This window comes from Odocoileus virginianus, chromosome 32, assembly GCF_023699985.2.
Source record: "Odocoileus virginianus isolate 20LAN1187 ecotype Illinois chromosome 32, Ovbor_1.2, whole genome shotgun sequence".
In the NCBI taxonomy this organism is placed as follows: Eukaryota; Metazoa; Chordata; class Mammalia; order Artiodactyla; family Cervidae; genus Odocoileus; species Odocoileus virginianus.
The window spans coordinates 6,906,355-6,932,644 of NC_069705.1; the positions used below are offsets into that span (position 1 = coordinate 6,906,355).

The window sequence follows — 26,290 nt, forward strand, 5'->3', positions numbered from 1 at the left end:
CCCTGGGCACCACAAAACCAGAACCCAGCTGCCCCACCCCAACGTGCAGTCACACGGCCTGGCCTTCTGTTCTGTTCCTTTTCTAAACCTAAGATTTCTGCACATTTTCAGATTCAACAGATGATTTCAGCGTGCCAAAAACAAATTATCCCTGACTGGTATAAACTTTACTTCATTATTTGTGACTTTATTTTTGCATATATAGTGGGAATTGGGCAATTAGGCTACTGACATCTGTGAAACTTAAATCTATTTACAGTATCTAACAATTGAGACGCTACACCCATCCATGGTCCTGTCAAGGGGGTATCAGAAGACCTGACGCAAAGAGTTGAGAATAAAATTGAATACCATCCTGCAGGGCTCACTGAATTAGACTAACACATGGCCCAAGCACAGTCCAGAGATCAAGCATTTAAGAAATAGACGACACTAATAAACAAACAGCTAATACAACTCAGTATCAAAAAAATGCCATTAAAAAATGAGCAGAAGACCTGAGCAGAAATTTTTCCAAAGACATACGATGGCCAACGGGAACATTAAAAGATGCTCAACATTACTAACCATCAGACAAATGCAAATCAAAACCACAATGAAACAGCACCTCACACCCTTCGGAATGGCCGACAGAGGGCCTACAAATAACCAGTGCAGGTGAGGGTGGACGAAGGCAATGCTCGCGCAGGGCGGGTGGGTGGGAACTGGGGCCGCCACTGTGGAGAGCAGGGTGGAGGGTCCCTGAAAAACCAAGAACCACTACAGGACCCAACAACCCCACTCCCGGGCACAGACCCAGAGAGAGCTGGAATTCAAAAAGATACATGTACCCCAGTGTTCACTGCAGCATTACTTACAACAGTCAAGATATGGAAGCAACATTAGTGTCCATCAACAGAGGAATGGATAAAGATGTACAATACACAATGGAATTATTACTGAGCCATAAAAAAGAATGAAATTCTTCCATTTCCAACAACATGGATAGACCACAGGGTATTATGCTTAGTGAAATCAGTCAGACAGAAAAAGGCAAACATTTTACATTATCACTTTCATGTGGAATCTAAAAAAAGAAAAAAAAAACAAACGAATGTATGTAACAAAACAAAAACACACCCACAGATACAGAGAACAAGTGAGGGTTACCAGTTGGGAGGAATTTATGGGGAAAGTTAGGGGTGTGGGATTAAGATATAGATTACCATGTATAAAAGAGATAAGCAACAAGGATATACTGGGCAGCACATGAAAGAAGCTATTACATGTAGTAACTTTAAATGCAATATAATTTATAAAAATATTGAACTACTATGTTGTATGCCTGAAACATAGTATTGTGAATAACCATACTTCAATAAAAAGAAAAAGAAATAGAGGGTTCCACCTGTGCACTGTTGGTGGGAAGGAAGACACTTGTTGAGGATGGAACTTCCTCAAAAAACTAAAAATAGAACTATCCTATGATCTGGGAATTCCACTTCTGGGATCGTCTAAATATACCCACATGTCCACTGCAGCATTATTCACAACAGCCAGGATACAGAAACAGCCTAAGTGCCCCCTTGAGAGATATATGAAGATGCGTTAAGTACACACAGAGAGAGGAATATTACTCTGCCATGAAAAAGCCTGCCATGTTCTACCTGCAATAATGTGAATGGGCCTGAGAGCACGATGCTGAGTGAAGTCAAGACAGAGAAAGACAGCACGTGATCTCACTGACATGTGGAATCGAACACCCCAACACCAAACTCACAGACAGAAAAGACTGCGTGAAGGGCGTCAGAAAGCACAAGCTCTCAGCAAGAAGTCACAGGGGGTCACGGACAGCGTGGTGGCACAGCTACCCCCACCGCATACTGAAAGCTGCTAGCAGAGTGTATCTGAGCAGTCCTCATCACAATGAGAATCATCTCTAACTATGGATGGTGACACGTTAACTGGACTTGTTGTGGTGATCATTTCAAAACACAAACGAACATCCAGTCACTGTGCTGTCTTCCTGAAGCTAATATGCAGCATGTCAATTACGCCCCAGAAAGTAAGGAGGAGAGAGACCAAGAGCGAGAGGGGAAGGAAAGCGCAGAAAACAAAGGGTTCTGAAAGGCCAGAGGAGGAGTTTAACAAAGCATACATAGACGATTTTTTCCAAAGATATTTTCTTGGCAAAACTGTTTTCAAAACTACTCTAGAGCCCAAACCCCAGGTGGGCCGCCGTGGAGGTGGCAGAGGCGGCGGCAGGCCAGGTGTGTCCGAGTGACGGCAAAGTCCAGGGCGCCTCTGCCCGGAGCCCAGCTCCGCGGTTTCTCCTGCGCCCTTTTTTTCCTGCTTCTCTTTCAGATGTATCTTATTTATACAAAAGAGCACATGTGGGGATGTAAATGTAGCCTGCAGGAAGAATAAGCGAGGCCCCATTTCTAATGTTGAAAAATAGGTCAGCCCTCTTCAGACCCCTTCCCTTCTCAGGGCAAAGCCTTCCAGAGCCCCAGCCTCCCTCCACGGACTCCCCCAGCCCATCTTCCCTGTGGGCCCCTAGCAGCGAGGGGGGCTGCCTCTCAGGCCCTGGCTCAGGCTGTGGGACTGCCAGGGGTCTTCCCTCTTTCTTGCCTGGCAGACGCTCCCTCCTCCTCTCCACGCTCAGCTCGTAAGGCGGGCTCCCCACTCCCCAGGTGTGCTTGGTCAGAGGCACGACTGGGAATCGCCGACGTCACAGCACAGAAAGCTTAGACGGAAGGGAGGGATGACAAAAAGAAAACACTGAACACAGTTCTACGCCATGAACCTTAACACACAGCATCCAGTTCACTGCCTGCTCTATGCCATTTTATGTTGAGAACATCTACCTCCGTACAATCTAACTCAGTGCTACACATACAGACACAAATAAATGCTCAGTTTATAATTTTACTCAAATAACTTTCAGGACTTCCCTGGTGGCACAGTGGTTAAGAATCTACTTGCCAAAGCGGAGGACACAGATGGGATCCCCCCCGGGCCACGGGGCGACTGAACCCGCGCACCACGCCGAACCCGCGAGCTGCAGCTGCTGAAGTGCGCGCCCCGAGAGACGCCACTCGGCCTACTCGAGAAAGCCCGCACAAAAGAAACGATGACGCAGCACAGCCAAGGAGATGTCTTTCCTAATTTTCTTTCAAATTTTCTTTTCCTGATGGTGCCTGCTACTCTAACATTTTATCACAAAAAGCAACTTACATCTATCTCTTTTTAATATAATGCAGCAACTTCGATGCTTTCACCAGTGAATGCTTCGACCAGCACTGCTAAGTATCCAAGTCATGATCCCATTTTCTCATTTTGATCTGAATTTTCAGTCACTGGATACACTGTACATTTTCTTAAAAACCAAACCTATATTTAAAATCTTAAGGATAAATATCACATTTATGCAAAGTAGCAGAAATAGTCTCATTTCTATCCATGAAGGATTAAACCTGACTGGGGCTCCATCACTTCACCTGGACTAGCTTTCTCAGTGAGTAAAGGACCCGCCCTCCCAGGCCCCCCGGTGTCAGGCTCCAGGGGTGAGATGCGCCTGTGTGCTCAGTCGTGTCCTGCTCTTCGCAAACTCACGGATAGCCCTCCTCCAGGGGACCTTCCCGACTCGGGATCAAACCCGTGTCTCTAGTGTCTCCTCACTGGCAGGTGAATTCTTTACCACTGCGCCACCTGAGAAGCCCAAGAAATAAAGGTCTTAAGGAAAACATAAACAGCAGTAACCGAGTGTGATCAACGATGTGAAGAGGAGCGCATAAAGGGCCACAGGGCACAGATGAGAGCACCGTGTGGGATGAATCAGCTCCGTCTGGGCGGTAAGAACAGTAAGGATAGAAACTGGAGTGAGACTGCACCAGGGAGTGAAATGAACACAGCTAAGTTACAGAGGGGAAGTGACAAACAGGAACCAGGTCTCCTGGAGTCAGCCTGTGAGCGATGTCTATACAGCTCAGTTGGTAAAGAATTCGCCTGCAAAGCAGGAGACCCAGGCTCCATCCCTGGGATGGGAAGATCCCCTGGAGAAGGAAATGACAACCGACTCCAGTATTCTTGCCTGGAGAACCCCATGGACAGAGGAGCCTGGCAGACTGCAGCCCACAGGGTCAAGAGTTAGACACAACTTGGCGACTAAACCACCACCAGGCACGCTACTGAGCTGGGTGCTCCAGAGCCCACGCTCGGAAACAAGACGCCCGCAGACCCAACAAAGAACCCGTACGACCCCTCACAGAGGGAGTGTGGGGTGCTTCACCCAAAGGGCAACGGGCCGCCTCCAGGTTTTAAAGAGGAACGCATCAGTGATTGAACCTACGCTGGAGAACACAGAGAGGTAAATGGCCAGCTTGACCAAACAAAGTCAGTGGCTAACTTTTGAATAACCCCGTCTTTTTAAATCTCAACAGTTCAGTGGAGTAAAAACTGAATGGGCAGTATCATGAAGTGAGGTCTAATTCAGAGGATGGTTAGGGAGGCAGGCTCTGATGGGCCAGGACCTAAACACCAGCTCCCCCAGTTAAGAGCCAAGTGATCTTGGGCAAGCTACCTGACCATTTTAAGTTTCTCTTTCCTCATCTCTAAAATGGGAATAAAAATCATACTGACATGTTAGCTGCTATATTACCAAGTTTTAAGCTATTTTTTAAATCTCCACAGCACAGAGTATGAGGCAGAAAGCAGCTGAACTAAGATACGATATGTACATGAACTCTGAAGAGTTGCCCAGGGGACTTCTCCTGGTGGTCCAGAGGCTAAGACCCTGCACTCCCAAGGCAGCGGGCCTGGGGTCCAACCCTCGAACAAGGCAGCGAGAGCCCACGTGCCACAACGAAGGCCAGGCACAATCAAAAACATAACTATTAAAAAAAAAGAGCTGTCCAGAGTACCATAAATCAGGCTTCCCACTGTTCCTTCATTATTCTGCATAAAGTGAATACCTAGAACACTGGACACATTCATTCATTTAAAGTATAATTACCACAGTTCTTTTAAAAAGTAAAAGTCAAAGTGAAGTCGCTCAGCTGTGTCCGACTCTTTGCGACCCCAAGGACTGTAGCCCACCAGGCTCTTCCATCCATGGGATTTTCCAGGCAAGAATACTGGAGTGGGGTGCCACTGCCTTCTCCAGGAGATCTTCCCGACCCAGGGATCAAACCCAGGTCTCCTGCTTTGTAGACAGATGCTGTACTGTCTGAGCCACCAGGGGAGTCTCTGTTCATTTAAAAGTCAAACATAAGTACTTTTTTTTGAAGCATTTTTGTATTGATTATTTTGTATTATTGGTGTAGCTTCCCTTCAAGCAAATACCCATGTTTCACATGCACTGAAATTGTGTCCCCTTTTAAGAATTTTGTATGACATGCATAAATTTTAAGTGTGTAATTTTGTCTATAACAGTAAATAAGTGAAAAACAATTTCCTAGAGGCCTCTTAACTTAGCTGTTACTAGGTTAGTCGAAAAAAATCATGAGAACCATTTCTTCAGTAAGAAAACCTACTCTTCTGTAAGAACTGATGTAATTTCTTATCAATGCAACTCCAAACCTCCCGGAATCATTTACTAGGATAGGTTGGAATTACATTCATTTTACAGGTCATTTCTCTAACATCAGAATTTCAGCAGCAGCAGGTTCAGACACACACCTGAGAATGATTATAACACTAATCAATGTATTAGTAACATTACCTGTGTTTGGCCTACATGCCCCTTTTCGTCCAAGTATTTCCACTTTCATTAACTAAAAGGTAGGGCAAACTGTCACTCCATAGAAGAGCCTACCAAATCAAGGACACGGCCCCACAGCCCCACCACACAGACGCGGGGCTTCAGGCTGCGGAGATGGAGCCTGTCAGGACCGTGGGAACTGAGGCGGGTCTGGGAGGACAGCAGCAGGCTGCACCCAGCCCGGCTCTGCCTGCGGCTCCTGTCTGCTGGGGAGAGAGGCCGAGTCCTGAGGCTTCCTCCAGCAGCCCCGCGCCACCTGCCCTTCAGCTGGAAGCTGGGCCAGCAGGGGAGACCCAGCTAAGAAACTGCTTCTGTCGGCGGCGCCAACGTCACAGGGCAGTCACACCCCCGCCCACCCGGGACGTCAGAGAGGCGAGTGGAGATTTCTAGATATGAGATATCTAGATACAGTAGGTATGACAGATCTATCCTATCCAGGTATAATAGAAAGCTATATAAAGAAATGTCAGGGAATCTGTTCGTAAGGCAAAAAACAAACAAGGATATTTACAAAGAGTAACTCCGTGAGCTCTCTTTTTATGAGCTGGAAATTTTGGGTGAGACTAGGCCAATCATGGTGGTATAGACCACTCCTCTATTTAAAACTGTCCAATGGCCTTCTACTGAAATCAATACAATCTGACGGCTGCCCACCTCATCTCCTCCTACTCTAGACCTCATACATAACGTCTAGTCTTCTATTTGTTGTCTTTGGGCTTAAAAATGTCCTCTGGTGGCTGGCTCCTTGTCACCCCTCAGGGCCAGCTCTCCCAGCTGGCATCAACCCACGCTCCCACTGGCCCCGTCACTCACTGCGCCATGACCCTGCACTGATTTCTCAGAGCTGCTGCCTGGGATTACTGTTTGTGCACTTTCCTCCCGGCTTTACTGAAGAGTGATCCGCCTACCGCACTGCTGAAGGTTAAGGTGTACAGCGTAACGTTTTGACTTCTGAATACATCATGAAGTGATGACCACCCAAAGTGAATATCCATCATCTCATACCAGATACAAAATTAAAGAAACAGAAAACATATTTTTTCTTGTGATAAGAACTGTTTTATACATTTTTAACATTGTTCCTCCCTCCATATGCATGTAAGCTCCACGAGCACTTTTCCAGTGAAGCCTCTATCTCGTGTGCCTGGCACAACAGGAACTGCCCAATAACGTCAGGATGAGCAGCTGAGTGTGGTGTAGACCAGCGGAACACAGCTGTGTCTGAAGTCAAAAGGCCGCCAGCTGCAGTATGCCAGGGCAGACTCCGAGCAGAGACTTGCAGAGGGATCCACAGGCTCCAGGGAAACAGGCAGGTGGGGGGAACCCCGCCCACTCCAGCCAGTCACTGATAACCACCAGGCCTCAATACACTTGCAAAACTAGTAATAAGATTAAACTGGAACAAACAAAAATCTGTCATTATCACAGACAATTCTTTTTAAAAGTCATTCAAAGAACGTAATTTACTAATCTACTGGGCCTGGAGAACATCTGTTGGGGGAACGAACCATACTTTCAAAGTTCAGGCCAACAGCAATTCATAGAGTCTGGAGACACACAATCACATCTATTCCTCAACAAGTCCAGTGTCACAAACCTTTCTGGTTCACGTTAATGTGTTCAGAACAAACAGAAAACTTCACCCAACTGGCTAACTTTTTTGTTCTGAAGGGATTGGGGGGGGGGGGGGGACTAGAAAACAAAGCGACAAAGATTTCAGCCCGAAAGGAAGTGGCAGACTAAGCCTGCATTATGTCATTAAGTCTCAAGATTTGACTTAGCCCTTTAAACAAGACAGCATTTCTCTTCCTGCACCTCCAGGTCAAAGTGTTACCACTGCACTGCATGGAATTGTTCGACCTCAGACAGACTTCATAACTGGAGGGGCTTCCTACCAGGTTACAAAGTTTAACCTTTGGAAAGCAGAGTTGGACTATAACCTCTAACTGTAGAAAGGTTTCAAGACGAGCCCTGTGACATTCACTTGTCACCTGTGAATGAAAATTCACTCATCTCATAGTAAACAGGACACAGAAACAGAAAGAAGGGAACATCCAATCCTCCAAGCTACAGAATTTCCATCCTAACAATTGATTGGGCTCCAAGACCTTAATAACTTTTTAGGGTTTCTTTCATAACCATGTATTTTAACTTGCAGGCACTATGAGACAGTATTTCCCCCCAGTATGTCTAAATGCAAACAGTTACAGTACACGGCAGTAAAAGAAATTCTTACATCTACACAGTATGCAACAGCCATGGCCAGGAAGAACAAAAACCAATTTCAAATTCTGGCTCTGAGAAGAACTGTGTCCTTGGCGGCCGGTTTATTTTAAGACTGGCCCGCATCTTCTGCCAGTCTGCTGTTCAGTTGCTCCGTTTTACCTGACTCCACGACCCCATGCTTCCCTGGTGCTTCAGACGGTAAAGCGTCTGCCTGCAAGGCAGGAGGCCGAGGTTGGATTCCTGGATTGGGAAGATCCCCTAGAGAAGGAAACGGCAACCCACTCCAGTATTTCGGCCTGGAGAATCCCCTGGACGGAGGAGTTTGGTAGGCTACGCCCACGGGGTCACACAGAGTCAGACATGACTGAGCGATTTCACTAACGGACTATAGGCCAGGCTCCTCTGCCCATGTGATTCTCCAGGGAAGAATCGGGGAGCGGGTTCTCATCCCTTCTCCAGAGAAATCGTCCCTAGGCAGGGGTCGAACCCATTATCTCCGGCAGTGGCAGGTGAGTTCTCTACCACGGAGCCGCCTGTGAAGCCCTTGGCAATGTTTACTATGTGACAAATACATTCTGGACGTGAAAACATCTCAGCAGCCTGAGCTACAAAGCAGCAGCACTTTCTGGGGGCCTGCCAATCAGGCTGAAGAATAAAGTGTGCAATCTGAGAACTTTCCTTAGAAGGGTTACTCAGGAAAAGGACCAAGGCCAAAGCAGAATCATACACTGTCAATAATACAAGGCACTGCTGTCTTGACTGCCAGTCTCTGCTCACACATAACTATCGCCACTTAAGGTACATCTGCTGAACTGTTTACTTAGGTTAGAGGGAAAGCTCTCTCTCATGTATATATATAAAAAAATCCTCCTGGGTGCTTGTTATAAAACAAATGTTTTCTTTCAGAATCTTTGATGGACACCACTTTAACGATCTTCTTTAGGATAAATGTGTTTTAGCAGAGTCAACTAAGAAATAAAATTTTACAAAGCCAATTCCAGTAACTTTCCTAACACTGACATACATTTCCATAAATGAGGAATGGTTATGAGTGGTGGCAGGAGAAATTTAAGTTATTTGGGGAGCAAAGTGCCATGTAACCAAAACCCTTGTGGTTCCACAGTTACCATCTGTCTTCCTCTGCCAGTACCTAATGCTTCTGTGATTCTAACAAATATTCTGAACTAGCGGAATGTCTCCCAACCCAGAAAATCTCTTTATTCTGTCATCAACTCCCACAGCTTTGCTCTCACTCTTCCAGGAGGTCTAAGCCACTAACTTACCCAAACGACCCCATCTACCGGACGCCTCCATCTCACCACGTGAGCCAGCACCAGGACTCAGGTCTCAAGTTTCCCACCATACAAGCAACGATGGTTTCTCTGTGTCATCAATTTTAACTTACAGATTTGAGAAAATTATTTGAATAAGAGAGATCATAAATAACTTCTCCTCCAAGCACTCATTTACTATAATGACCTCTCTTTTAAAAAGTGAAAAAAATCAATCATAATCCAAAACCCCGCTTTTGAATAAAGCTAATGTCAATGAAATACAGTGTATTTTGGAGACTAAAAATGTAGTGCTTTGACTGACAACTTTTGTGAGGTGAATAAACAGACACCAACTAGATCCCTTAGGACAGCTGTGCAATCCCCCTAACCCTGCTCCAAATCGGAATGGGAACCTGGCATCTGGTTTCTCTGCATAACTGCTATTTAAACATGTGGCTCTGATGGGAGGAACTAGGGAAGATCAGCGTTTACATTGTCTCACAGAGAACTGTTATCCATGCGCAGCAGTAACTCTAGGTGTCTCACTGTCCCCGGCTTAGGGTGTATAATTTACAAGTATGTGTCTTGAGGATCAACCTCAGAAAAAGGGTCAATTTCAGTTATCAAGTTAACCAGCCCCAAGAGTGCCTGGGATAATCTGAAACAAATTAATAAAATGGGACTGGAAGATGATTGGAAAGGTGATGCTTGTACGATCTTTAAGAGTTCCAGGTACATTCAACATAAAACAACGTAAGTCAACCTTAAAAGGATGAAAAAAAAATCGACTATGATGAATAACTTCTGCTGTGTTAAAAGTAAACACATAAACCCACTTATTCTAGTGCACTCACAAGTGTGAAGAGCACAGAACACTGCAAATCAAAGGAGGTTAAAAAGTTTAAGGATGGCAGCAGCAATTTACTGATTTTCCAATTTATCCACTGCCTAGTATTTTCAAACCAAATCCAGCAAAAGGGATTTATCAAAATATAATATATGAACCTCCGCACTGTTTACATATGGTATCCACACCACAGTGTTAGCCGTAACGATTACAAAGGCCTTGAATCTAGGAAAGCAGGAACTTTTCTAGTGGAAGGAGAGAAAAGGAACCCCCCCCATCCTTTTGAGAATTCACTGAAAATGATAGACCCCCCTCCCAAAAGAAATAACATACACAATGTTAAGAACAATTAAACTAGTGTAAAAATCTGGCAACACTGAATCACTTCCCTGGATAAACACAGTGAAAGCTGCTAGCTGGGAAGAGTAACACAAACACCTTTTCCTTCTCGACAGTCAGCGCCGCTACTGGATCTGTCTCGTGAAGGTCACCAACCACGAGAAGGTGTAAAAGCCAACAGATGCCTGCTAGTCTCCGCTCCGCCCACCTCAGCAGCACTGCTTCAGAGCTGATGACCACCCCACTCAGAACTCCTCCCACTCGCTGCTTCCTCACCCCCATCTCTGCCTTCTCCTTCTGTCTCCTTTCCTGGCTTCTCCTTGAGCCTCCACCACCTCCGTCTAAAAGACGTCCAAGTCTTCATCCTGAGCCCTCTTCTCACACCTTCCTCTCCAGGTGAGCTGGAGACATCCAAGAGCCTCTACGAGCTGACTTCTCCCAAGGGTCTGACACCTCTCAAGTCTCTGGGTCTCGAGTCCATGATACTCCTCTGAAAAAGGAAAGGGAAGTCGGGGAAGTCGCTCAGTCGTGTCGGACTCTTTGCGACCCCTCCATCCATGGGATTTTCCAGGCAGGGGTACTGGAGTGGGTTGCCATTTCCTTCTCCAGGGGAACCTTCCCAGGAATCAAACCTAGTTCTCCCACATTGCAAGCAGATGCTTTAATGTCTGAGCCGCCAGGGAGGGTGACTGATGTGCCGAATTACAAAAAGGGCTTAGGCCTGGCCCAGGAGAGTTCTGCACACCTATAACTTCAGTATTAATGAACCGTATGCTGCCCACGTAACAAAACCCAGTGATAACTTCAGTTATGCAAAGCCAACGGGCCCTTCCTGACTGGAGACATCACCTTGGCCTCCTCCAACTTTATCATAAGCTATGTAGCGTGGCACAGGGCTTCCCTGGCGGCTTAGTGGTGAAGAGTCCACCCAGAATGCAGGAGACGAGGATTCGATTCCCTGGTCGGGAAGATCCCTGGAGGAGGAAACGGCAGCCCACTCCAGCGTGCCTGCCTGGAGAATCCCACGGACTGGGAAGCCTGGCAGGCTACCGTCCATGGGGTCACAAGCAGCAGGACATGACTCCACGGATAAAGAGGACAAAGTGTGGCAGGGCCTCTGCATGCGCTTCAAGCGAGGAGCTGTCCGCACACGGCGGCCCCCGGCTGCAGCTCTCCAGCAAGGAGCCCTGGGAGTGCCTCAGCCCCTGGAGGAGGCGGGTTCCTGGGGCGAGGCGCACAGTCCGATAGCAGTCACCGGGCCGGCTGTTTCACTTCAGAGCACAGCTGCACGGGACAGGTGAACACGCACGGGCTCATCACGCAGCCCTGCCTCACTCGCTGATGGTGGGGAATCTGTCAGATGCCTCCAGCGGGTGCCAGCACCTCCACGTAACCCACCCTGGAAAGGCTCTGGACAAGGCTCCGGGAAGCCCAATTTACTCAGCACCTCTAAACCCATGCTCGCTTCTTGGCAAACAGTACTCTTTTGAAGTCAAAAAGCATGAACAAAGGTACTGGTATTTTCTGCACACATCTTCCCAAACTAGCCACAGCACCGTCTTCTGTACCACAGAGTTCCTCTGTGATGCCAACAAGGTGAAAATTGCCCAGACAGACTGGCAGGCTCCTCGGAAGACTGCCAGCAATGGACACCTGTAAAATACGGCCCCATTTCTCCAGCTCTCTCCAGTACTTTCTGAAGAGGGTAATGAGAACGTCCCATTAAACTATCAGACTCAGACTGGGTTTCTGTGTTTGTATTTTAGTTTAACAAACATGTATTGTTGTTTATCTACTCTCTCGGACAATGTAGGGATGCAAAGACGTAATCCCTGCTCTCAAGGAACGTCAAGTCTCCCAGGAAAGAACAAACGGAAGAACACTGGCAACAGGGGCTGCTTTTCCAGCAGCCGGAGTGTTCCTCGAGAGCCACAAAGGCTTCGGTCCTCTAGACACAATCCCTCCATCAGGCTCAGGCCCGCAGCCTTCCAAAACACGCGCTTTCCCACTTACCGCCTCCCAGGTGGTGCTAGTGGTAAGAACCCACCTGCCAACGCAGGAGACAGAAGAGACAGGGGTCTGAGCCCTGGGCCGGAAAGATCCCCTGGAGGAGGGCATGGCCACCCACTCCAGTGTGGCTGCCTGGAGAAGCCCATGGACAGGAGGGCCTGGCGGGCTACAGTCCACGGGGTCGAAAAGAGTTGGGCACGACTGCAGTGACTTAGCTCTCACTCACCCATCTCAGTTCTGTATCCTATTGTCTTCCCTACAAATTGTGCTCAAAGAACACTACCTCTCCCGCTCCTGCCTTCTCACTTTTTTTCCTCTCGGTCTACAGAGCAGGCTGTTATACTTTAAGTCCACAGGGAAAACTTCCTTGCCTCCCCCACGGCTCACAGCTCTCCCCTACTTGGCATCTGTGTTGGCCAGGGCCGCGCTGCTCCCCCCTCCCGCAGTGCAGATCTCAGTCCTCCTCCTCCCGGGGCCATTGGGCGGACCTCATCACCCACCTCTGCATCTACTAGAGACGCCCAGGGCCAGCCCCAGCCCCAGCGTCCCACCAGCCCACCTCAGACTCAATGCACAGAAACCCACATACAGGCGTCCCAACACCCACAGATCACTGCCAAATGGTTCTGCAAAATAAATATATAGAGATGAAATGGAAGCAAAGCACAGATGAAGTTTTAACAGTTGATGTATGGGGGTGAAGGCTGGAGCTCCCTGTAATACTCTTTCAACTCTTCTGTAGTTTGAAAGTTTTCAGATTTAAAAAGTTGGGGGAAAAGAATATGTAGGATCAGAATAAAGACAGGAATCATGGTTGTTGTCCTTTGGGCAGTCTGTAAGTCTAACCTGTCTAATCTACAATAGGTGAGGGAGATCTGAGAGCTCGATGACGGATGATAAGAAGCCTAAATGTACCATCAAAATGCAAGTCCTGACTGACGGCCTACCAAGGAGCAGCACGGCGCTCAGCGCTGTGTGTACGGGGGTCCACAAAGCACTCGGACCGGGAGCAGGAGCCAGGCTTCCAGCCCCCGCTTGTGCTCACGGCACCACCATCTTCCCTGGGCCCGAGCCCTCTCCAGGCCCCACAACTCAATCTGTGGCCAAGTCCTCTGGTTCCAGTACTCTCCACCGCTCCCCCTCCACTGAGGCCACCGCCTGTCCCCATCCCAGGCCCACCGGCCCTCCCATCTGGACTCTGCGGCAGGAGTCCCACGCAGTCCTTGCTTCTCTGTCCAGATGCTCAGCTCTAACTGGGTCATACCTCCGGTTCGAAGGGTCTCTGGCAACCCTGCAGCACCAGGAAGTCACATCCACAGCCTCCCGGCAACCCCGAGGAGCACACGTGTCACCGTGGCTTCTCCAGCTCCCTCTCACTGCCTCGCTTCTTGTTGTGTAGCTGTCCAGTTGGGGCCGACTCTTCGTGACCCCATGGACCATAGGCCCAGGCTCCTTTGTCCATGGGCTCTCCCAGGCAAGAATTCTGGAGTGGCTTGCCATTTCTTTCTCCAGGGGATCTTCCCCACCCAGGGGTGGAACCCACAGCTCCTGCTGGTCGGAAAGGTTCTTCATCACTGAGCCACCTGGGAAGGCCCCGGCCGCACACCGGCTCCCTGGCGCCCAGCAGCGCCCTGGCTGCTTTCCTCTGTGACCCCGGGGCCTGCACGGGCGCTCCTTCTCCCCCAATAGGGTCTCTCCCTCTCCCCACTCACTTCTGCTCTCCTGCGAGGCCCCAGACACAAACCCTCACACCAGGTCACAGTAATATCGTGCTCCTCTCAACCTTTAAAATAATGTCACATGCACTCACTACTTTGCAAGTACTATTGACACTTCCAAGTACAATCCAAAATCTGTATGTGCATTTCTTACCAAGATTCCTAAACAATGAAGACCCTGAAGGCAATGACTTTTCACGTGTGACAGGCACTCAAGGTTTATGACAGGAACCTAACATTCCGTTACACAAATCCAAAAAAACTGTAGCATTGCCTCCTAAACTATAAACAATTTTCCCTTAAGATGCCAACATTTTAACAGCAGTATAGTCTTTTTCTTTTCCTTCTTTTAGTGTGGTAAAATATGTAATACAAAATTTGCCATTTTAAACCACTTCAAAGTGTAAAATTCAGTACCATTAATTATAAAGACAACATTGTGCAACTATCACCACTATCTGTTGGCAAAATTTTCAACACCCCAAACAGAAACTGCTCCTGTTAAGAAATAACTACCAATTCTCCCTTCCTCCTACCCCTGGGAACCCTCCAATCTACCTGTTCTAATTATGTCATCATGTAAATGGAATCATGGAATAATATTTGTCCTTTTGCCTAGCTTATTTTCAAGTTCATTCATGGTATATAGCATGAATCAGAACTTCATTCCACGGGACTTTCTTGGCAGTCCAGTGGCTGACTCTCGCTTCCACTGCTGCGGGTGAGGGTTCGATCACCCCTCACTCCCCCGGGGGGAACTGAGATCCCACGTGCTGGGCAGTGCAGTGGCAGGTGGGGACGGCTTTTTGGGGCCGAAAAATATTCCATTATACGGATAGACCACATTTTGTGTATCTGCTCATGTGCTGATGGACACTTGGTTATTTGCACTTTTTGACTACTATGAGCAGCTATGAACACTGACTCAATGCCGAGTCCCTGCTTTCAGTCCTTTTGGGACAACACTTAGGAGTAGAATTGCTGGGTCACACAGGAATTCTTTTTCGCTTTATGGGAAACAATAGCAGTATAGTTTGACAATTCACACATGTTGGGAAGCACAACACCCACAAGACTTCCTACTCATTTAGGAAACAGTTCACTTTTGGCCAGGTAATAGATAAATGAAAGATATATACAAGGAAGGCTATTTTTCAGCAGGTAAGGTGAGACAGGGTTTTTGTACAGGAAGACTTCTGTTGAACCTGTTTCTTAAACCCAAGCAAGCATACAAAACATGCTTGGACGAAATGCAGTCTTTACTACTGTGAGAGGAGGATCATCTCTTTTCAGCCCAAGGTGGGCAGCCTGGGATTTCTAAACTGACATCGCATTATTATTACCACCAATGCCAGGAGATTTTATAAAACCACAGAATACAGCAATGTAAAGTCACAGACATGGTCGGTGCTGACCCAGAGCACCTCCGTAAGGGCAAGGTCGGAAGAGACCTGCAGGAGGGTCTTTCACTGCACTCCACAACCTCTGCATCTCAGTCTCTCAGAACATCCATTCTCATAATCGTTTAACAGCCTAAAATTGTACTAAAATACAAGCAACAAAACGCAATGTTAGGAGAAAAGATGAGCCGTTAAAGGGAGCTAAATGGGCAGTTCTAATAGAATCACCATCTAACACAATCACAACACTCTTTATCTCATGTGAACTTTACAACATCATGAGACAGGTCAGCCCAGTGTTCAGCCCTTTGAGTAAATGAGGAAAAGAAGGTTGAGAAGACTGCTTTACATTTTTTTTAATGCTCCTGACATTAGCCTTTGTATCACATTAAAAAAAAAAAGGGTGAGTTTAGCTGTAAAACTTTAAAACCACTGTATCTGACTACATTCTAGGTCTGCCCCCAAAATAAAAAGCACTGACTTAGTTGGGTTTATATATTTAGAAAACAGAAAAATAATGCTCAAAATGTAATAAAGTCATCTCATATAAAAGGAAGTTTTATTTTTATTATCCTCACCCATGCCTGAAATGTTTAATGACTTCTCTAAGACACTTTGTCCTAAATAGCACCCTGCCTCAAATATTAATTTTTAGGTTTTGAGGCACTAAATGAGTATTTAACTCAAAATTCTGATATATATAATAAGAGAAATCTGAAGTTTAAAGGACTTGTGCAAAATGTGTCATTTATTATGTGCAGACATACAGGCTACAGACATTTATGGCTACAGGTTAGTTATATAGCTATAACTAGTCAATTTAGCAAAGCCTGAGCCCCAGGCTGTAAATAACAGCTACAAAACTGACTCTAGCGGCCCAGAGTTCACCAGCTATCTAAAGGCATAATTTTACAATCCAATGCTTTAGCAGTCACTACAGTAGTTAAGACAGAATTCCTCTCCTAAATGAGTGAGAGGGAAAAGCCTAAGCAAACGCACAGTCCATGGACTGGGAAACTGGTCACGGTTATATTTATATGTGCAGATGTGACAGTTCAGAGGTACTAAAGAATTTGACTTTAATGGCAATACACAGGAATGTTTAAAATACAGTTTAAAATACTTTTGAGGTCACTGAATGTATGAAATAAGACAATGAAAAAACTGGCTTAAAACTCAACATTCAAAAAACTAAGATCGTGGCATCCCATCCCATTGCTTCATGGCAAATAGATGGCGAAAAGGTGGCAACAGTGACTTATTTTCTCGGGCTCCAAAATCCCTGCAGACAGTTACTGTGGCCATGAAATTAGAAAACGCTTGCTCCTTGGAAGAAAAACTGTTAACACATCTAGACAGCATTTTAAAAAACAGAGACAAAGGTCCATCTAGTCAAAGCTATCTATGGTTCTCCCAGTAGTCATGTACAGATGTCAGAGCTAAACCACAAAGGCTGAGCGCCAAAGAACTGACACCTTTGAACTGTGATGTAAAAGACGACTCCTGAGAGTCCCGTGGACAGCAGAGATCCAACCAGTCAATCCTAAATGAAATCAACCCTGAATATTCACTGGAAAGACTGACGCTGAAGTTCCAATACTTTGGCCACCAAATACGACAAGCTGACTCACTGGAAAAGACCCTGATGGTGGCAAAGACTGAGGGCAGGAGAAGGAGGTGACAGAGGATGGGACGGTTGGATGGTATCACTGACTCAATGGACATGAGTTTGAACAAATCAGGGAGACAGTGAAGGACAGGGAAGCAGGGTGTGCCGCAGTCCACGGGGCCGCAGAGTAGCAGACAACTGAACAGCAACAGTCGAATATATTCCTCATTTTGTTCTTCAAAAAAACTACTCAAAACACTAAGGATTTAACCTGATGTGCTCAAACATAACTATGTGACAAATTGCATTTCACACAAGTCTGGAAGTTCAGTAAGTTCACATATATTTGTCAAGTGCTAAAATTACTCAACACATCCAGTGCACCTTCAGGAGAAGCAATTCTCCCAATGATTTGCAATAATCAATGGTTTACCGAGGCTACCGTGTTCCAACTACTATACTTTAATAAAGTAATGTAGCTAAATTTAAAGCCACACACTCAATAGTGACTGAAGAAAGGCAGCTCTACAAAAGCTTAATATACATTAATTGAAAGTTAATTATTCAACTCACTCAAAATACAGTTTACAACTGTTGAAATTAAAAATATTTAAGAACCAAGCTATCAAGCTTTCATGCTGAGTAACATTAAGAAAATTATAAAGAAATAAATATGCATACACTCAATGTATCACTTAATTCACACATTTAAATTGGAAGCTAGCTTCCCTGGTGGCTCAGAAGGTAAAGAATCTGCCTGCAATGTGGGAGACCTGGGCTGGATCCCTGGGTGGGGAAGATCCCCTGGAGAAGGGAAAGGCTACCCACTCCAGTATTCTTGCCTGGAGAATCCCATGGACAGAGGAGCCTGGAGTTACAGTCCATGGGATTCCAAAGAGTTGAACACGAACTTCAAAAAAGTAGTTTCAAATTATCCATTTCCATCTCAAATAACAATGTACATTAAAATAGTAAATGGTTCAATCCTATAAGGTACCAACAGAAAACATAAAACCAAACTCATTTTTAAGTTAGCTCACTATTGGGGTATTGTATCACATTCTGTCAATAATACCAGTAAACCAACCAAAAGTAGAAATCACAGTTCACAATCCTTAAACAGCCCTACTGAAAAATGTCTTCAGAAAAATAAGGCAGTCTTCACTTTTAAAGTCAACATAATACACATTTCCCTCCCAAAATAAAAACGTCTTATGTTTTCTCTGAAACTGAAATTTTTTCAAAACGTTTAAGTATGTTAAAGCTTATCTCCCCACCACCCACAACCCAACACACATCCAGTCTGGTGCTTCCCCTGGCACCCAGGTGATGGATGGTCAGAGGTTTCACCTTGAAGGGTCTTCAGGAGGGTTTTCCAAGGATAAGAAGTTCTACATGTTGAGCAATACAAATCTCTCACAAGGGAACTCAGCTAAAATGGTAGGAAACTAAAGTGTACTGAGAACTGATTTTTTGAAGAAAATGATTAATCCCATGAAAACCTTCATATTGTTTACAATTTTAAACTGTAAATTTAAGAAAGCAGTTTATGCCTTGATAAGCATTATTAGTTTTGAAACCATGCTTTAAAAACTTGGTACCTAGATCAGCTAAAGCTGTCTGAATCCACAAGACACGCATGGAAGAGACGTGATATCCAATATGTGGGTGGTAAGGACAGGGAGTAGAGGTACCTCGGGGAATGCCCTTGGGTTCACTACAACCAACCAAGGGGAGCCACAGGCCTCCAGTGGAACGAGGATGCCACCAAGATGAAAAAGGAAGCTATCCCAGCCCTAAGCCTGGCCCATTTCTCAACTGTTCAGAAGGACAGTCTGAAAAGATCCGTAATGGCCAAGAGAGAAGTCCTCCAGAACGATTAACTGGCTACAAACTACAGGTTAAGGGCATTTCAAACTCAGAAAACAGGATAAGATTTTACAAAGGAACACTCCACACCTGGCCGACAGTAAGAACATGTTACAAAAACGGCAGTATTAAAGCTTCCCCAATTAATCCATTAACCATAGCTTAGAAAGTTCAGTGCTCATAAGCAAAATACTCCCTTTAGTTTTTCAACCTGAGTATTTCCACAGGCGCATTTTAAATTGTGTTTATCACCACTGTTACTTGCTAGTAACAACTTCCTATGCCATATAAATTTACACTTCTAAAACACCACATCCTATTCCAATTATCAATCCTGAGAACTAAAAATTAGCTTAACCATTACAGTTAATTTTCAGACTGTGGGAGTAATAGAAGGGAATAATTAATCTCTCTCAAATGGCGCTATTGTAGTACGTAAGTCCTTCCTCACTTCACTCTGATTTAGTAAAATCATCGTCTTCCACCTTGACTCAACAAAAGCCAAATGGCTATTTTAAAGAAAATCAAGTCATCACCAAATCCTTCAAAAGCGTGTATCAACTTGTTTTGAAACTGAAACACGCATTATATACACACAGTTCGAGTAAAGCAATTTTGAGGAAAAACGCCTCTACGGAAGAGTTTAAATCCATGAAATAATTTAAAGTAAAAACCTCTTTATCAAAGCCACAAGGTATATCCTGAATCGGTCAGGCCCAAGCCCAACACAAAAATGTACATAACGCAACTTGTGAAGATGCAGTGTTACCGCTCTATTAGCTTGAGAACAAAGAGCAGCTTCCTGAAGTAAAATGTCCCTAAGCCTCTAGAAGGCCTCCCAGCACCCTCAGGAGCCATGAAGGGGCGTCCCAGACGAGCAGGCGGCCAGGCGTCCGCCTCAGACCACCCGCCGCACGGCGGCCGGAGCCTCGTCAGAGCGTTCGCCCAGGCCTGATCCCAGAGTGAGCTCGGGGTCAGCGCCCCGACCACCGCTGGCCAAAGAACAAAAGCAAAAGTTTGCAACAACGAGAAGAAACCTACAGTTCAGAAAGGAAAGCAAGGGAGAGGCGCTCACCTGCAGTTGGGCGGAGGGTCTAGAGTGATGTCCGCCAGCTCCTTCTGAATCCTGGATCGGGAGGCGAGGGGAGAGAAAGACAGCGGTCAGGGGGGCGCGCGCAGGGCTGACGCCCCCCCGCCCCCCCCCCGCCAGGGTTTGAGGCCCGCCTCGCGCACGCCGCACGGCTCCCGCTCGGCGGCGCGCCGCCGCGACCCTTCCGGAGCGCCTCGCTCGCGGCTGGTCTCCAGAGCCGCAGCAAGCCGCGCGGGCGCAGCCCGCCCGCTCCGTGTCTCCCCCGCCCCGCACGGCGCCCCCCTCAGGCCGCCCGCGTCCCCGGGACGCAGCCAACATGGCCGCTCCCCGCGCGGCCCCGCGGGCGCTGATCGCCCTGCCGCCTGACCGTCGGGCGGGGGCGGCGCAGGCCGCGCGGTGCCCCCGGGACGGACCCCGCCCGCGGCGGACGAAGCCGCAGGCCCGGCCTGGGACCCCCGCGGCCCGCCTCCGCCCCCCTCCCGGACACCCTGCCCGCGGCCCGCAAGGTGCACCGGCCGCCCGGCCCCGCTCGCCCGCACACCCCGACGGCCCCCCCACTCCCTGGCAGCCCCGGCCCGCACCCCGCACCGGCTCTGAACCCGGGACCACCCCCCTTCCCCCGGGCTCCCGTCCCCGCAGCGCCCCGCCACTGCACGGAGCCCATCCCCCGCCCCGAGCCGACGCCGCCCGGCCTTCACGCCGGGCCCGGCCTTTGTCTTCGGCCTACCTAGGCGCCCAGAGCATCAGTTCAGACCAAAGTTTGCAGCCCTGAAGCCTCCGCCACCTTCCAGACCAGCCTGCTGTCTTTACCACCTTTGCTGCCCCCATCGTGTCAAGCCCTAAAGGGCTATGTTACAACCTAAAATCCCACCTGCGCAGTACAGGAGGAGAACAGGCACAGTCTAAAAGCGATCAACCCGACGGGTGCTCTGCTCTTCCCGAAGGTTTCTGAGGGTAGGGCAGGGCTAGCTAGCTGCGACTGCAAAACGTTTTATGAAGGCAGTTTTTTTTTTCAGTTAAAAGTCAAGAGAAATTTACCTCGAATTGGGGTGGTGATTAGGGAAGTTCCTTAAACTTTCCGATTGGAGGATATTTCTTGTCCCCTACAAATCTGGTTAACTGTAGAAAGGGCTTTGCTATCTCTGCTATCTACTTATCTGTGTCCTGCTCAATTCTTTTCGCTATCGATCATATCAGCTCTGGGACCTTGGCATCCCCGGTGTTTGACTCATTATTATATGTTAGGCAAAGTTTGGATCTCGGGCTTCCTGATTCTTGACCTGCATCTACTAGAATGGCTGTGTATGTTAAGGCCTATGTACAGGGGGAAAAATCACCTCCCCCTTAGCACAACTGGTATAAATTCTCCTTGTCAGTCCAATCTCTCTGATAAAATAGTCACTGAAACGGGAGCTCTCTCTTTAATACCCAAAAAAGATAATACCAGACAGCTTTATCCACTTCATTTCTACAGCAAACATTCATACTACTTCTAGAGTACTGGGAAAAGATTTCTAAGAGTAATCCACACATGTTCCACAGAGTATTTCTTATCCAGTCCACCTTCAGCTGTGGACTAAAAACCAACAAGCAGTTTCCTTCTAACATGCAGTAAATAACCTTCTGTCGGCCAACTCAGGCTTCTCTTTCATTCTATCTCCTAGTATATGTGCCATTCCCAATTCTATTCCTACCTTCCAAATCAGTTTCTCAAAGCAACATCTACAGGGTCTCAGCGACCTCACATTTCCCCTTGTTCTTTCGTAGATAAGAGTCCCCCCTCTGTTTTTTCCCCTTTACTATTAACCACAGCTCTGCTTTATGGTAACAGCCACTCTTTCAGCAAGATTCCCAGGGAGCTAAAGCTGATGTTAACTTGATAGATAAAATTACTGTTGGAAGCTTCCCACCTTTCATTTATTTAACACCTACCATCTCTTTCCCAGGCATTTTCAAATGAGTTTTTAACTTCCTTAGCGTAAATGGACAAATTGTGTCTAATGAAGAAAAAAAAAAACTTGTCTCTAATTTGCTTACATAAAGCAGACAATTCTATATTTGACACCTATGCCTTTATCCCCAAATATATTCCTGTACACTAGGGGAATCCAGCAAAATATAAAAATGGTAATGAACTAACACAAATATTTTGCCTTAGGTCAGGCCAAAAGCTGCCCTTAGCTTGGATCAGAGCGCCCGGAGAATGGGAGCGGGAATGAAGAGAAGGCTCCATCCAAAGCAGGCAGGATAGACACCAGGCTCGCAGAGAGCCAGCACAGGGCTGACCAAAGAGGGCCGCTCAGGACTCCTGGGAAGCCGAGATGCAATCAAACGACCCCTCTGAAAATGAGGATCTTGCCAAGGCACCTTGCCACTTAACTCCACCTCTACACTGTTCACAGTAAGCCAGAGCCTCTCCTTCATCTCCTGTGCTTAGGTCACCAAAGCATTTTATCAACTTTTCAAATTTCAAGTCAGGGAGAATGACAGGACAGACTTTCTAGCTAAGAGTTTTGGTTCACTACTCAGTGGAGAGACCTGAAGCCTCCTGTTCCATTTTTTTAAACGTTCTTTTAAGACAGACATCTCTATCTAAACTACCATTTCGAATCCTTACTATCTTTCTGGTCTGCCACTTTAAAGTTTAATGACTGTCCACTGGACAGCAGGATTTATGAAAAGGAATAGGGGCTCCAAGGAATCTGCTGTAAACTAAGGCTCGTGGAGGTCCGAGGAAGCTACTGAAGGATGATGGAGGTTAAAAGTAGCTTCTACCAGAGACATAAGAGAGAGAGAAAAAAGAAAAAGAGCTACTGCTTGAATTCAACTTGTGTTGACAGAAGTATTTTTGTTTTGTTTACAACATAAAAGAAAACAGCATGAAAAAAAATTTGAGCTTCCCTGAAACTCAAGTGGAAGTTCTCAAAAAGAACAAAGAACCCCCAAAACAGCCTAGAATAACTAACTGACATAATTTGATTCATTAATTTGTCTCAACTCTCTAAATCAGAAAAATCTCTTTAAATCCCATCTGAAACATCCATCTCCACCTATTAAATTTTTTACTCTGCTAATGTAAGTTAGTTATTCCTTCCGCAATTTGTCGAGAAAGCACTATTCAAAGACAGATACCATGTGCAACAGGTGAGAAGGAAGTAAGACGGTGATAGAAATCGTCCTAACAGAGCTGTCCGGGCAGGTATTAGTAATTCAGTGGGATGACAGTCTTGGGGAGGGTCACAGAGCAGTGATTAACAGGACAAATAATTTGCAATCAGATCTGGGGGTCACTGGTTACCACTCATGCGGATTCTCACAAATTGCATCAAGACACGGGGGAGGCAAGCCACAACAGCTGCGTGTAGACAACGATCAGAAGAAAAAACAGAAGCAACAGAGAAATAATTCGGGCTTTCAAGGTCCTTTTTTCCCTTTTTATGAACACAGAAGCTTTGAGGAGCGTGTAGGCTACCCTCACTGGAGGCGGACCCAGTGCAGCCAGAGGCCGTGCGGGCAATAGGAAGCCAGCTCTGGGGGCGGGGTGGGGTTCGGTACCTCTTGGCGCTGGTGGAGAGGAGTTTGGAGTTTTTGCTCATGCTGACTTTGCTCTCCTTCTTCTTGGGGGTGTTTGCTTCTTTCTCGGTTTGCTGGTTGGAAGACGAAGACGAGGAGGAGCTGGTGCTGGCCCTCGAATCGTCATCCGACATAGCGAACCCCCCGCCCCACCCCGCTAACAGCCCCTGCAGGGGGAGAGAGACAAAACAGAAAGGCCGGTGTAGACACGGAACTCGGGCGCTGTCAGGAGGGCTCCGGCCCCGGCCGCCCCCCGCCCTCCACGCGCTTTCCCGAGTCTCCAGGCCCATCACGGCCTCTGCGAGTCGGACGCGGGCTGTTTGTCTGTATTCCCGGCCCCGAGTGGGGGCCGCGGTGGGGACCGGCCGAGAGGGCGGCGCGCCGCCCCCTCCGCCGCCCCCGAGGCTCCCCTCCGGGCGGGGGCCGGGCCGGCCCGCTTGGGGCGGAGTGCGGCGGCCCCCGGGGGTCGCGGGGGCCGGGAGCGGAGTTCGGCGAGGCGGCGGGGCGGGGAGGCCGGGGAGGGGCGAGGGAGGAAGCCGAAAGGGGGGACGGGGGCGGGGAGCGGGCGCCGGTGGGGGCGGGGAGCGGGCGCCGGGCGGGGGCGCCGAGGCCGGGCCCCCCCCCCCGCCCCGGGCCGGCCCCCGGGGGCGCGGGCGGGCGGGGGTCCCAGCACTCGCGCGAGCGCCGCCGGGGTGGGGGTGCGGGGCCTCCCCGGCGGAGGAATAACAATGAACGCGGCCACCCCGGGGGGTTAGCCCCGCGAGCCCCTGCCCCGGGGGCACGGGGAGCCCCTCCCCTCCCCCTCCGCGGGCCTCGGCGGCCGCGGGGGTTCCCGGGGCCGCGCTGACAGTTCGAGCCCCGGCGGCCCCCCCCCCCGCCTCCGCCGTGGGCGGCCCCCGCGCCCCACGCGGCCCGGGGTCCCCGCCCATCCCCCCGCGGGCGGGCCCGGCCCCCCGCCGCCCCGGCCCCGCGCCCGGCGGCCGCCCGGGCGGCGGGGGGCGGCCCCGAGGCCCGGCGGCGCGGCCGGGGGCCGGCGGACGGCGGGGGGGATCCCCGTACCTCTCTTTGTGTCTGGCTGCTCCGTGCCGCCGCCGCGGCTGCTGCTGCGGCTGCGGCTGGGCCTGGCCACTCGTGTCTCTCTCTCGCCGGGAGAGAAGCGGAAGTGCAGCAGCAGCAACTATTAAACAGGCAATGGCTTCCCCCGCCACACACGCTCGCCCGCGCCCCGCCCCGCCCCGCGAAGGCCCCGCCCCCGCGAAGGCCCCGCCCCGCGCCCCTCCCCCCGCACGCGCGCCCTCCCCCCCAGCGCGCACCTCAGCACCTCGGGCGCGGGGCCGGGGGCCGAGGTCTCGCGTGGCCTGGGGACCCCGCCCCCGCCCTCGCTGGGAGGGGTAGGGGCGCCGAGAACTGCCCGGGGTGGGGAGATGACCTGAGGAAGTCCTCTGGCAAAGGGCTTCTGCCAGGGGTACCCGAGGGTGGCCGACTGGTTTTTTTTTTTTTTTTAAAAAAAAGGTGCTGTGGTAGCCAGGACTTCGGACGAGAGAATGCCCCCGGAAACTGCTCCTAAAAAGTGATCAGCCTAAGGGGAAATGAGAAATCCCACGACAGGCTTTCCTGTGGGCTGACCTGGCTTCTCCCTCTGACGGTTTACCTGCTAGGAGCAGAGGTCGGGGCAGGCTCGCCTCTGAGAAACGGGACTTCTCTGCCAGACACGTGCCATTTTACAATTTTAGATATTTCCAGTCATTTTTATAGACAGAGGTGATGTTTTCTAAAAGTGCTTTCGTGACAGGTAAAACCAACCAACGTGCGATAGTCTCACGAATGTGAGAAATCAATGGGAATAAACTCTGTACTACTGCGTTAGACTGGATTTAGGATTTTTGGTGTCGAATTTGGATTAAAAGTTTGGGGGACCGCTGTACCTTCTTCAGCTACAATACTAATGCCATTCAAATAATCATACTATTTTTATAAAAGTCCCTCTAATTCTGAATTGTTCATTTAGTGTTCTTACCAAGATTAATTTTTTTAAGCCATCAAATTACAGTTATGTTTCTCACTTATTCCTCATTTCAATCGAAGGAAATTGAAGAAATACGTCTGATGTTACACGTACTAGGTGTAGTACATTAAGCGACTGTCCAGTCACATTTCCATGTGCCACTCTAAATTATCTCATTCAAATTGCCATCCTTTTCCATGGCAACAGTGGCTTCAGTTACCACAGTACAACACAATTTATAAAGCCCGTGGCATATCCTCTAACCAGGAAAACAAGCATTCTTACCACCTAAACCCCTCCTAGCCCTCAACGTGAAACTCCAACTTTATTAAGACTCATAAAGTAATTGTGCAGACTTCTTGCTCAACCCTTACAGGGAAACATGTACCTACCAAGGACTGTCATGGAATCAAGGGATCTAAAAGCTGATAAAGAAAATATATATAGGTCATCATTTCAGCCTCCTATCTCCAGACAGAGCAATCCCTCAGTCGGTCAGATGCTTAGAAATTTTGAAAAGATCCCAGATGTGTGTTTGATTTCAGGAGTCCTAGTAGAGCGTATAAAAATAATACCATTCTCTGCTGTAT

The 26,290-nt window shown here is 48.3% G+C and overlaps 1 protein-coding gene across 1 annotated transcript in view; it reads right to left on the reverse strand.

Annotated features, from left to right (window-relative positions):
• The window catches only part of UBE2E1 (ubiquitin conjugating enzyme E2 E1), a 65,351-nt gene extending 40,439 nt beyond the window's left edge, over positions 1 to 24,912 (reverse strand). The window contains exons 1-3 of the mRNA XM_070459844.1: positions 24,755 to 24,912; positions 23,678 to 23,862; positions 20,108 to 20,158 (exon numbers count right to left, since the gene is read on the reverse strand). Of these exons, the coding sequence (XP_070315945.1) occupies positions 20,108 to 20,158; positions 23,678 to 23,829 (203 nt within the window). The 5' untranslated portion in view covers positions 23,830 to 23,862; positions 24,755 to 24,912. The remainder of the gene's footprint in view (positions 1 to 20,107; positions 20,159 to 23,677; positions 23,863 to 24,754) is intronic.
• Positions 24,913 to 26,290: the final 1,378 nt, after the last annotated feature.